Source organism: Mastacembelus armatus, chromosome 1 (genome assembly GCF_900324485.2).
Source record: "Mastacembelus armatus chromosome 1, fMasArm1.2, whole genome shotgun sequence".
Taxonomy (NCBI): domain Eukaryota; kingdom Metazoa; phylum Chordata; class Actinopteri; order Synbranchiformes; family Mastacembelidae; genus Mastacembelus; species Mastacembelus armatus.
In genome coordinates, this window is record NC_046633.1 from 4,781,525 (window position 1) to 4,795,563 (window position 14,039).

The 14,039-nt window shown below is 40.9% G+C and overlaps 1 protein-coding gene across 1 annotated transcript in view; it reads left to right on the forward strand.

The window, feature by feature from the left end:
• Nucleotides 1–14,039, forward strand: part of LOC113128008 (voltage-dependent T-type calcium channel subunit alpha-1G-like) — a 42,572-nt gene that overhangs the window by 1,964 nt on the left and 26,569 nt on the right. Inside the window, exons 2-9 of the mRNA XM_026303015.1 lie at nt 827–1,095; nt 7,675–7,768; nt 7,973–8,106; nt 8,556–8,653; nt 9,786–9,945; nt 11,828–12,140; nt 12,258–12,350; nt 12,472–13,057. Of these exons, the coding sequence (XP_026158800.1) occupies nt 851–1,095; nt 7,675–7,768; nt 7,973–8,106; nt 8,556–8,653; nt 9,786–9,945; nt 11,828–12,140; nt 12,258–12,350; nt 12,472–13,057 (1,723 nt within the window). The 5' untranslated portion in view covers nt 827–850. The remainder of the gene's footprint in view (nt 1–826; nt 1,096–7,674; nt 7,769–7,972; nt 8,107–8,555; nt 8,654–9,785; nt 9,946–11,827; nt 12,141–12,257; nt 12,351–12,471; nt 13,058–14,039) is intronic.

Below are 14,039 nucleotides of genomic sequence, written 5' to 3' on the forward strand. Positions count from 1 at the left end.
AAAGCAGAACATTTTATGAAATTTAAAAACAAAATCTTAAAGCCAAGACATGAATCTGCAGTTCCTCTTAATTTAAATTGAGATGATCATTCAATTTGACATTTCCAACATGATATTCCAATGCTTCAAGAAATTCCACTCAGTACTTACAAAAATTAATTGCAGGCTATGTAGCTTGACAATGTCACTGTGTTTCACAAGAGGTTACTTTAAAATGTAGCCCGAGGAAAATAATAACTCAAGAGAACTGTAAGTAAAACCAATCGCCACAAGTGGAAATGTATTGTAAATGAAAAAAGAAATTAAAGAACTGACAATATGAGTAATCCCAACTCCCAACAATTCTCTTTATAGCAATATGAAATAGCCGTCTAAGCTACTTCATCTCTGTATGTCCAGATTGAAGCTGGTCTGGATTAAAAGCATCAGCAGTAATGGCCTGTACAGCTGTAGGATTATAATGAAGGGGTCTAAGTACTTACTGTTGTCTGCTCTCACTGTTTGCACCTTTTCTCACGTCTAAGTCATTCTGTTCAGATTCATTAAGATCTATGTTTCCTGCATCAGACTGCTCACTGTCTGTGATTCTTCTCTTGAAGGTTGCTTATTGTTTCACAGATAAACAGGGAAGGATTTTTTTCTGTGCTGCTGTGCTAGAAGGTAAAGGGTCTAGTGGACATGGCAGGCTTGGTTGTCAGCGCATTTCTGGCTTGTTTACTGAGCTTAGGCGCTTGCCACAAACCAGGCAACACACAGCTACTTATACGTGCATCCATATGTTACCATGACCTGAATAGTCTGCTGGTGCCCCTGTGCCTTCTTTTAGGTCCAGGCTGTTCATAGCACAGCCATGACGGGCACCCAGGAACCAGACCTGCATGAGCAGCACAGAGGACCAACACAGGAGGAAGGGGATGAGGAGGAGGAGGGGGAGAAGGTGCATGTGTCAGTTGAGGGAGAGGAACAAGAAGGGGAGAAGGAAGAGGAGGAGGAAAAGGCGGAGCTGCCATATCCCTCTCTAGCACCAGTAGTTCTTTTGGCTCTGACCCAAACCAGCCCACCCCGCTCTTGGTGCCTTCGAGCTGTCTGCCACCCATATCCTTCACAACTGGGAGTGTACCTGAAGCACCGTGATGCTGTGTGTGTGTGTGTGTGTGTGTGTTTTGGGGAATGAATGTGTATCTGTTTAATGTGAGAGACATTCAGCTCTGTACTTTCTCAAAGCTGTTGTATCTACAAGGTACCTAGCGCCTTGATGTTTACTCTAAGTTTAAACACATGGGAGATGAGGAGAAGGTCAGTATTGTGCATGCCCATGTATGTGTGTTTGGAAGACATCAGGTATTTCCTTGGACCTAATAGCTGTCGGAAAAGATAGCTAACATTTTTTTTCTGATTGGAGGTTTCCATAGTGACAAGCCCTAATGAATCTCCAGGGTTGCAGTTGCCTGTCAGTAGCATTGTTACTGGCCTCCATTTATGCAGCAGGAGTCACAAATAGTAAAAACTCACGTCACCCTTGCAAACCTCGCTCTGCTTCTGTCTTCATTGTCTCACCTTGCATTCCTCTGCCTGTCTCTCACTCTCTTTCTCAACCTCCATCCACTTCTGCTAGCCTGTAGACATGAAGGTATGAGTGTGTATGTGTGTGCAGTAATCAGCGCTGTAGTGTGTGAGCAGCTATGAATACTCCTAAGCGTGCATAAACGTCAGCAGTACCTCAGGGATTTGTCAAGCCTTTCCAAATTGAATCTTTTCCACTGCTTATGACTGTGTGTGTGTGTGTGTGTGTGTGTGTGTATTTGTGTGTGCGTGTGTATGCTTCTTCTTGTTCAAGTGACGTGTTGTGTGTTTGTCGGTGCAGGTCTGTGGGTATTTGCAATCATCAGCACTCTGTGTACTCTATAAAATATAAATACATAATTGCTGAATAAATAAAATGTACACCAAGAGGAAAAGAAAAAAAAAAACTACAAATGCCATGAACCAAGCTCTTCTGTAACCTGCTGGGCTGTTACCATGGTCACATCCTAGAACATTGTACGCTGTCTGTGTCAGCACTAATGTACTGGACACACATACAAATCCACACCCACCAGCAGACACACACTCACACACATATACACATGTGAGCATGCACACACACTAGTGAATGCCCTCACACGAACGAGGGAATCTCCCATGGAGAGGCGCTGTAGAGGAATCACCTGGTTGCTTGGCAACAGCGTAGCTCGGCCCCGATGGCCCGGTTACTTCCGCTTGCAGTATTTGTTTGTTTTGTGTGTATTTGCGCGTCTGTCTGTTTCCCTTTCTGTTCGTATGTCCATACAGCACTGCTTCTGGCATGTGTTCCATTTTGTGTTCATTCCAACTATATATATGTTTCTATGCTTACAGTGTGTGTGTCTGCGTGATACTGTGATCTGTGTAGGACGTAATGTGAGAGGATGTTGTATGACAGGGACATTAATGTGAGCGCACTGGGAAGGGGTAGGAGGTAGGGTTGGGTCCAGTTTCCAAGAGCTGTAAGTCCCATTTTTCCTGAGGTGACCCCTTATTCCTTTCTGCGTTTTTTGCACTCAGCACATATTACAAATTCATTTCCTATCTCTTTCATTTCATTTCCTCCCTCTTAGAAACACAGTCATCCTCCTTTGTACGATGCTTACAACATACAGTACATCTCTCCACCCTACAGCACATTCATTTATTTGGAACAAAAACAAGATTGGCTTTTGCTGTTATATAACATTCGCTTGTATTCCTTCCAATCTACATTGATTTCTGTTACTGGGACCAGACATTTGTTACACTGTACACTGTGGAACAAGGAAACTACTTTGTGAAGTGCTGAGCTTTCCACTAAGTTATCCTGCTCCTTTAATGTAACATATAAACACAAAGAAGCATGCACACACATGTGGAGAGGTGCGGGTGCAAACGTTTACACAGATAGACCACACACTCCAAAGATATATCTTATTCAGCAGTGCATTAAACATTTAGAGCGTTTCCTTTTGTTTAAAGATGAGAAAAACTGAATCTGTCACTCCTATACAAGTACCTTTCTCAGCCTGCCTTTCTTCTTCTACTCTTCCTCTACTTTCATTCATCCCTGCAGAATCAGTCCTGTGCCCTCGTCTTTATTCCTATCCTTTTCCTAAACTGTTTCTATTAGCTTAAGGTGCGTGAGTTTTATGTGTGCATGGAGGGGTTGATATGGAGACAATGATGCATAGGAGGAGGTCTTATAGTAGGGTCAGCTGTCAGAGCCATTTCAGCCAATTAATGTGATTTCAGAGTGCGTTTCCATGGTTACAGCTGTTACACTCTTGGGGGAGGAGCCAGAGGAGTTGACAACTTGACAGTAACTTAACTTGGCCCACGTCCATTTCAGACACTCGCTCCCTCTCTCTGGCACTAAACCCTAAAGCACACATACACACACTCAAGTCTAACTAGGTTATTTTTAATCAAGTCTGTGTGTGTTGTTTCCAGAGTGAAAGTGTCAGGCCAAGCAGCAAAGAGCATGTGGAAACTAGTGAGTGGTTTACTCATTCATATACACACTTTTTTTTTTCTTCAATACCACGTTCTAGGAAGATTTTTTTTAAAATATGTAACTAATGGCTTTATTAATGGTTAATAATTCATTTCCCAATGTATTATAGATCAGAAGTTTGGGATTGCAATGTAAAATATTCCCTTCATGGCCCTTGCCTATCTTTTTGGATAGCTCTTAAATTCAGAAAGGAGAACCACTATTAATAATGTACCACAACAAAAGCTGCAGACTTGATGGCCTTTGTAAGAAAGTGTCAAACCTGTGCCTTTTTAAAATGATATTCTAATATTTATGTTAATTCCGATTTTGTGTCAGACAAACATAATCAGAAAAAGTTGTATTTATTAACAAAACAAAAGTAATAACAAAAGTAAAAGTCCATGTAAGAAACCCTTATTATTTTCCAAGTATTTTGACTCTCCATTTATTGAAAAATGTGCATTTCCTTGAGAAATCCAGTTTGGTAGATCATTTAATCAGTGGTGTTTTTTGTGTCTTTTTTCCCAAAACACACCAATCATATATTTGCTATTAGGATATATGGTCATTAACCAAAGTACTGGAAAAATTAAAGTTTTGACTGGATGACGGCATTACATTGAAAAGTTAGGGATTCATTGTGACAGTGATAACACTTCATGTGATTGAATATGTGTTCCACCATTTGACCCACTGAACCCCCTTTAGTTAGTTTTTGCTCAAAACCATAAATCTAATCCCCATTGTGGAACTCGAAAAATCCCAGAGGATCAACATATTAAGTTGGTTCTTATCCAGTACCTGATGTAGAGACCATGGACATCTGTACAAAATTCACGCAGCAATTCTTGAGATATTTCAATCAAAGTGGTGAAACAAACTGTTCAACTAACATTGCCATCTATACATCCATGCTGCTAATCAAGGCTAATAATGAAGGTAATTAAGAAGTTATTAATAAGGACTCAAGGCTTTCTTACTTTGTAATAAGCTAGTGGTTCCACAATTATAAATGTAATAAAAGTCATTAGTGGACAGACTTCACAAGTCTGCAGTAAGTATATTATAATTAGCTGTTAATGAATGGGATTTTTTCCATATTCTCAGTAGAGCTTTTCCACATGTTAAGTGGTCAGATGGTGCACAGGTCCACTGGAGAGGTCTCCTTCTTACATACAAGCATGATGTTGGAGGAGAATATACATTGTTCATCAAAATGGTTGATAACTGATGTGAAGAACTATAAGTTTCAGCTTCTAATCTATTAGAAAAGATGCTTATAAGACAGTGGTACCACACTCAAAAATCTAAATCCTCCTCAAACCTGCTCCCTTCATGTATCCGCACAACAGTGGACACTTTTTAGTGTTAAATTAAAATTTTCAGAGATTACTTAACACTGCCATTTTTACTGTGCAGTTTGCCTGTATGTCCCTAAAGATGGCCCTTTTAAGTTAATCAGCGCTTCACATGAAAGAGCTCTTGCGCATTGGCCTTAGTATGTGCATTTTAGCCAAGGGTGGAGGATGACGCCAGAAAGATCAGGCTGGTGTGATCCGATCTGATTTATAATGGCCGCCTGACCTTTATTTATTTATTACCTGTATTGGCACTCGACGAGAGAGAGTTTGAGAGAGTTCAAGAGAGGCAGAGCATGGAAGATGAGGATAAGGAGGAGGAGGGCAGATGTGGTGTTTGTGGGGAGGGAGGATGAACATGAAGATGAGAGGATGAGGCAATTAGGGAGAGAAGACAGAGCATGGGGGCCATGTAACATTTGCAGTTGTTTACACTTAAACCTCAAATTGTCAGGAGCTTAACCTCTCATCCCACTGTTCAGCTGAGCATTTTGTTTTTTACTCAGCCATCAAACCGGTTTTCCTCACCTCACATGTAATTATTCTTGCCTAATTTTTTACTCCACCACATCTTCCTTTCTGTGTCTATTTATCACCTTCTCTTTTGCTCTGCCTCTTTATCCTCTGACTGTTAATTATTAAGTGTAGTTGTAGTTTATCCTTTGGCTAAGACTTTCGGACAGAGAGACAAAACTCCACTCAAGGGCAGTCATATAAGGAGATGATAAACAGCTGGGGAGGGCACTGAGCAAAAGTGGCTCAGAGAGAAAAGTAGAAAGTATGTGCATGGGAATAGATGAGTGAGGCAAAATAGATATGCTAGAAATTATACAGAATGTAGATGGGAAATTATACTGCACTATATAAAGGAAGAGGGAGCGACAGAGCGGGAGGAGCGTAGCAAAGAGAAGAATAAGTGAGCTGACAAGAGGGGGAAAAGGCTGTAGAGGAAAATGAGAGATGGTAAAGGGAAAGGTTGAGTGTGAGAGCAGATAAAGAAAAAGCAAGAGTGAAAGGCAGTGAAACAGATGAGAGGACGTTCCCTCTGTTTCATCACTTATGTTGAATGATGGACCAACTGTGGAAATACTCCCATCTCATCCATCACTCACGGCTTGACCCTGCACCATCCCTTGTTTAACTATGCATGCATGCGTCTATGTGTGTGTGCTTGCGTGCGTGTTTTATGGGCACACAGGGTCATTTAAGCTGCTGTAACATATACAGATGGAGCAGGATTAAAAGAACCCTCCTAAGCATTGAGGAGCTGACGGATGCTTCTGCAGGACTTGTGCTGGCGAACATGATTTTGTGTTGTGTGTTTGTGAGTGTATTAATTGTGTTGTGTTCCAGTCCAGACAGGATGCAAGCGGATTGTGAAACTCAGAAGTCAGTTCCCACGGTGAGATGGGGGTTCCCATGGCAACCACAGCAAAGGGAGGACACTGGATTACCCTCACTCTCCCTCCTTCTCTCCTCTCTCTCTCTCTCTGTCTCAAGGGTGATAAAGGATTGTACTCTCATTAATTTTTTCACCCTCTCGAGAGCAAAGTGTCCGGGAAGGGGACTCTGTGTGTGTGCGTGTGTGTGTGTGCATATGCGTCTGTGTGTATGTGTCCATGTGCATGCTCCGGGCTTTGTTATGTATGCGTCCTTGGCTCTTGAATACATTCCTGTCATCCATTCAGCAGTTTTCACATTTGCACTCATATGTGTGTGTGTGCATGTCTGTCTGTGTTTATAAGAATCTTTTTCTTTCTTTAACTTTCTACTTCATACCATTTTCCCTCTTAAACCTCTCTGCTTTTCACTTCTGAGCCATGCTCTTCCTTCCAGTTTGACAGCCAGCAAGAAACACAGATGCACAAACACACACTTTACCTGACTTCAAACGTCTTACATACTGTTTCATTGTAGCTGTTTTGCTTTTGTAGTAGTGACTATTAAACTTGTCAACATATCTCATCAGAAGTTGTGCTTATAAATGAAACTTGATACATTTAAGCTTTTTCTGAGTTTATACCTGTATAAAAGTTGTTCTTCAGGGTTCTGCTTTGGCAAATTTGATTTAACAAGCTGTGTAGCTCATGGTTCACCCATAGCATTGTGTGTGTGTGTGACCTCAGACTGATAGTTCAGCATGTTAATGTGTTGCACAGTAGGGTTTGCTTTGGTTTTCTACCATTTACACCACTGGTTAGACAAAGAAGGGTGACAGATTCAAGGCAAAACCTGAATAAATGAGTGAGGACACATAATGAATGCAGATGATTCCACACAGGACATGAGGGGTCACCGAATGGTTTGATTAGTATGAAAATGAGGTGAATTAAATGCTATGGTATTCACAGTCACCAGATCTCAATTGGAGATTTGAAACAGATATGTTAAACAGCACTCTTCACTGCCAACACCGAAACACAAAATGAAGAAATGTTTTTTTGGAAGAATGTTTTTTATGACCAGAACAGAAATGTTCCAGAGACTTGTAAAATATATACAAAGGAGGAGTGAAACAGCTCTGAAACCCTGCGTTGTCTCAACATTGTATTAAGATATTGTATTTTCCTTGAAGTTGTTACCTGTCTTTAACTCTGTTAATTGAATCCGTCTTGCTAATCTCAGTAATTACTGGAAAAATCAAATTTCCCCAAAGGGGACTGTTAATCTATATTTTACAGTACAGCTTTGTGAAATATTTTAATATTCATGAATGTTTTTGTAATTAAAGTTCAAACTCTGCTATGGTGTTGACGCTTAACCCCATCCCACATGGTTTGAACGTGTGAGCATTTTAGCCATCCTGCTGAACTGTGTGACTCTGGGAATGTTCCAGCCCTGTGGCCACACCCCCTTCTTCCTGCAGGTAAAACACACACACACACACACACACACACACACGCACATGCAAATATACACATGCATCTGAAATTACGAACTAATTATGTTCAGCTGTGTGACTTTATTATCAAGGGTCTGAAAAGTTTTTGCTTTAATTTTTTTCCACTTAATCAGTTTACACTAATCCTGTGGGTTTTGTGTGTGTGTGTGTCTCTGTGTGCGTGCGCAGGCTCTAGATGATGGGATCTTTGTCTTTTTTGCTGGTGAAATGGTGGTGAAAATGGTGGCTCTTGGGGTCATAGGTCAGAGCGGTTACCTAGGTGACACATGGAACAGATTGGACTTCTTCATTGTTATAGTGGGGTGAGTGTTTGACAAAAACACACACACCCACATGCACTCATGCCCACACGCGCATCTGACATTAAATATGAGCCAAAACTGTGTGTATGTGTGTGTTTTGTGTAAAGCTTAGACACTTGTTTAATGCCAGTTAAATGTCAAGCGTGTGTGTGCGCGTGCTTAGACTTACCGACGGATGGGTGTGTGTGTGTGTGTGTGTGTGCGTGTGTGCGCGCGTGCGTGCGTGCGTGCGTGCGTGCGTGCGTGCGTGTGTGTGTGACAGCTTAGCAGAATGACAATTGCATCATTTGGTCCTGAGAGACAGAGACCTCGGTGATTGGTAGTTAAAAGGCTATGCATCCCAGAAACAGTGCACTGCGTTCTGTTGGATTCCCAGTAGACTTTCAGGGTTTGCCAAGGTCAGGCTGCTCACAATGCCAGTGACACGGTGGTGGCTTTCCTCTCCACAGAATGCTGGAATACTCACTTGATGGACACAATGTCAGCCTATCAGCTATCCGGACAGTTCGGGTTCTCCGCCCACTCCGAGCCATCAACAGAGTTCCCAGTGAGTTTTTCTTATTTTTCCCTCCAATGTACACTGTTCATGGAAAGTTTTAAGATAGTTTTTTTAGTCTTTCATTGTTTTGGCTCTGTGCCCCAGCACATTGGATTTTAAATGAAACGGTGACTGTGAGATTAAATGCTGACTTTAAACTTAAAGAGTTTTTAAAGTGTGATAACATTCAAATTGGTTGAGCAATACAGAGCCCTTGTGACTAGGACAGTGCAGCAGGTCAAAGACTGAGAGAAGAGATTTTAATGGTCAAACCATATAGTGTTCTTCACTACAAGTCATTAATCCCCCTGCAATTCAGCTGACCACGTGTCTGAGTCGCTGAAGACCAGACAGAAAGCAGAAAGTCCTTGAAACAAGCAGGAAGTTAAGATGACTGCGGTACAGGGCTGGCATCAGCAGCAATGATACTGAATGTCTGCTGATGTCTGTAGGTCACAGACTTTAGAAAGACTTAAAAAAAATATGACGACTGTTCAAGGCTTATTTAAGTTTATGTTTACTTCACTTAACTTTCTGTCGCCTGTAATTGTTGGACTGTGCATAATAAGGCTGCAGTTCCTGCACCGTGCATCTGATGTGGAAACACCCTCAGCTGAAAGTAAGCAACCTCATTAATAGCAACAGTAAAAAATGTGTCACTGTTCTTGTACTCTCTGATGCACTGTAAATTTTACTTCATTTTTTTTAACTTTCCAAGCTGTGCAGCCATTAACGGCTGCAGTGCTTCATTTGATGAACAAATCAGGACACTGTGAGAACAAAGTCATGGAAATCATTGTGATGCTGGTGTTGTTCTTAACAGCTCAGCGCACAAACTGGCCAGCCAACATTAACTACTCAGGCTATGTACTTGTAAAACTGCAGAGTATGTTTAAAGTAGCCAAAGTCTTGTATCTATGCTCTTCAGTAAAGTGGAGTGGAGTGGGGGCCAATTATTTAGCTCTTATTGGCCATTCAATTAATTGTACTGCTCCAGTTTTGTGCACAATGCATCAAGTGATTTCTCCTGTCTGACCAGCACTTCCTGTGACTAGCATTTTTGGACTTATGACTTACACAGACTTGCACATTTTTCTTATGCTGGTGTTTATTCTTTGTATATGTTTGTGTGTGTTGGTAGGTATGCGTATCTTAGTGACCCTCCTCCTAGACACACTTCCAATGTTGGGCAACGTGCTGGCACTGTGCTTCTTTGTCTTCTTCATCTTCGGCATTGTTGGCGTGCAACTGTGGGCGGGGCTTCTGAGGAATCGCTGTTTCATGGGAGAGGATGTCAAGATGTGAGTTACTGTAGCAACCAGCTAATGCCACAACTACCAATGCAACAGCCACATTACGCCGAAACCCATGTTAAACGTTTACTTCCAAGTGATTTGCTTCTTTTACCCAGCTATTTTTTCTAAGAGAGAATCAATATTGCCAATATGCTGATCTTATTTGTTCGCTAATCAGCTCCATCTTGAAAGCAGTAAATGTGTAAATGTGTTTCCTGCTGGACCCTCTAGCATTAGAGATCACAAATCAAGGGATTAAGAAGGCTAAGTGAATTTTTTGTGCAGTTATTCAGGGAATCTTTGAGGCTGCTGCAGCACAAGCCTTCAGAGTTTCACTGTCACATATTTGATCACTGTTTGACTGACGCTGTTACACCATCACTTTCAGTCCTGATCCTGCTCACACGCTCATAAACATGATCCCATATTATCACATGACCTCAGATAACAACATGTTCATCTTCTGACTGCACATCCTGCTCATCTTAAACAATGAGCACTGACAGTTGTGCTGTTTGGAGTAGTCAGAAATAAAAAATCAGTGGTTTGATAATGAACATATTGTTTCTTGCTACCGTAGTTAAATAGCTAAAAAACAAATAACACATAAAACACACTTAAACTGTAAAAATAAAAATAAACACCTTTTTAGAAAAACCTGAAGATTTAAGAATAAACCAGCAGAAGTGACTGCTCAGTTACTAGACAGTAATTGTTGTCACATACGTGTAATTAGAACAGTTATTATGACTACAACATGACATTATCACAACAACAGAAACAGAAGCATCAACATCAGAGGTGAACTGAACAGCTTTGAAAATGAAGAACTAATTAATACTTTGCAGAGTCTGGAATTGCATCCACAGGTGTATCACAAAAACCATTAGCGTTATTATCCTGCTTTAATCACATGTGATACATTTTACTCAAAACAAGTCCTTCTCTGAATTTTATTTTCACTTAGCAATTTGGTATTTTTTCTGCTTCGTAAACAACAAGATGACCTTTCCTAATAAGAAGTGAGAGCACTGCTCCCCTGTGACCCCTCTCTACACCACTGATGATTGATTGCTTATCTCTCCAGTGCACCCTCCCTCTCTCATTTCGCCTTTTTTTCCTTCATCTGTATTTCTCGCTCTGTTTCCTCATTTCCTCCTTGTGTATTTCATACTGTCTTTTGTTTTTTTCTAGAAAACAGGCCTTTTTGTACAAAGAAAAAGTCGATGAAATGATTTATCCTCCTAAAAATAGTTTGGACTTTATCTGAGTTTGTCCAGAAACATACTCTTTGTATTTTCAGCCCATTTTTGTTTCTGCATTTTTAAAGCACAGAGCTGCTGATATTCCCTTTTTTATTTCTTATTGTCAGTAAATTCCACAAAAAAAAAAAACTAAACTAACAATGAATTTGTTTGAATTTATTTTAACAAGTATCATTTGTGTAATCAAAGCCTGACACAGGTTATTCCTCTGTACTTCACTGTAGTCCAGAGACTATTAAAAACACATTAAGGAGCCACATCATGGCACTATGTGATATTTAAATGCACATGGGTGCTGTAGTTTATATTGAGTCAAATGCCATTTAATCTGCAGTTGAAAAAACATGCAATTTACTCTCCTGTTTGAGTAATGACAGCCTGATGCTGTACAGTGTCTAAGTATTTTTAAGCAAATATTTATATTTTTGTGCCCTATTTTTCAAAATATTAATTCATTAATCTTCAACTTGGGCTCTAGTTGACTAAAGCCTTGTTGGTTTTGTAGGATTTATAGATGATGATGAAACATACAGCTCCTTGTTAAATTATATTTTCTAATTCTTGTGTAATATATAAAATACAGTAAATCATTAGTTGATTCACTTTTTATCCTCCCCCTCTAGGAAATATAACATTTCCTTCCTGAGTGGCTACTACCGGCCGGATGGCACTGACGACCACCCCTTCATCTGCTCGACAGAAAGAGAAAATGGGATGCTTCGGTGCTCTGATGTGCCTCGCCGTCGTATAGGCAAGACTTACTGCTTCCTGGGTGCTGATGAGGCTCGGCCAGAGATGGGCTTGAGAGTAGATGAACCAGTATCATGCGTGAACTGGTACCAGTATTACAATCAGTGTCGGGCTGGGGAAATAAACCCCCACAAAGGAGCTATTAACTTTGATAACATTGGATATGCATGGATTGCCATTTTTCAGGTAAAGTTTTAAAATACATACAGTATATGCAAGGATACATTTTTAATAAATGAATGATAGTCACACTATACACAACCCACTGTTGTGATTACTGTTGGTTTGTGTTTTTGTTTTTAGGTAATTACACTAGAAGGCTGGGCAGACATCATGTACTATGTCATGGATGCGCATTCCTTCTACAATTTCATCTACTTCATCTTCCTCATTATAGTAGGTATCCACACACACACACACACACACACACACACATACATACTAATTCATATTCAAACATAAAATGCTAAAATTACTTGATAGCTAGTGTGTGTAATGTCTGTGTTGTCATAACTAGGTGGGCTCCTTCTTCATGATCAATTTGTGCCTGGTCGTCATAGCAACCCAGTTTTCAGAAACAAAGCAGAGAGAACATGCCCTAATGAAATCGGAGCAGCATGCCCGCCAGCTCCACCAATCAGCTTCCACTCTGGCCAGTGACAGCCAACCAGGAAGCTGCTATGAGGAGATTATCCGTTACCTGGCACACCTGGGCCGCAAGGCGTGGCGACGACTGTCCCGCTGGTACACTGAGACGCAGAGACACTTTCGTTGCATGTGTGTGTGCAAGAGAGACAGATGTGGTGGATCAACCAGGAGGGGAGGTGTTGGGGAGATGAATGGACTTGCCCACCGGCACTCCGGCCATGCCCCCAACGACCTGTCACACCTTCATCAGCTTTATCATCGTCATCATCATCACCAGCATCATCACCAACATCATCAGCCTCAGTCTGAACCTGCTGTCAGTAATGGAGAGAACGGTTTTAATTATCCCTTCATAGCACCCCTCTTCAGTCGCCTGGATGCAAAGGACCGGGACCAGAAGCAGCTGGTTTCCACCGAGGCCATCAGCAGACTGCCGCAGCTGGTGCTGGAGCATGGTGAGTGCAAGTACTGTCAAGGTCACAGCTTCTGAACTTGGGTGGTACGAGGATGGTGGCACAGATTCATGGTTCACATGTTATGATCTGCACAATTTTTTTGTTAGACACACTTGTGTATTTATACTGTACATTCAAGTGACTAACCACAAGGCAACATATCTGTGTAATCACAAAAGATCAAACTCACGTGTTCTGTAGTCCAGTGGCGTCTGTGGACTACCAAGATGATGTGAGACAATAAAAAGGGAAACACTTGCATATTCCATAAACAATGCTGTGGTAAAGAGCAGGCAAATGCATCACACACAGTTTAAAGTAGAAAAAAGTCAAATTAGAGAACACTGTTCAAAACAAATCACCTAGTTGAAGTGTCTCCATAAAAAAATCCACAGCCGCAGCAGACAGATATCTTGTTTTTAATCCCTCTTATGGGTGATGCTCCAAAAACTCAACACAGCTTTAAAACTCCACACTGTGCCTTGTTAGGGTAAATCTATTATCTTCAGGCCAAAACCAAAATAACCCTGGTGACATCATAATGACACTTTACAAAGTTCCTCCACTCAAGAAGAAAATTATTCAACGGTTTTGACAGACCGAGAAGTACTCCCTGTGATGCTCAAAAAGACCTTGAACCGAAAATTGGTCAAGAAAAAAATATTTCAGAATGTAATATAATTTATGAATAAATTCTGACTAAAAAACTAAGTAGAAATGAATAAGTTTTGCAGCTCAGTGTTAATGTATGTAGTGGAGAATCATTTTCGGCAAATCTTCCCACAAGTTTCCTTGCAGCCCACATTATCTATAGGCACACACCACAGAAACGACTAGATAGGATTTACTATATCAGTCTCTAGTGAAACATGAATTTGTTGTAATTGTGATGACAAGTGAACTGGTCGTGCTAGATTCGTGTTTGTTGTGACATCAGTGGAGCATTCCTCCCAAGCTGCTTGCTAATGAAATCCACTGAAAT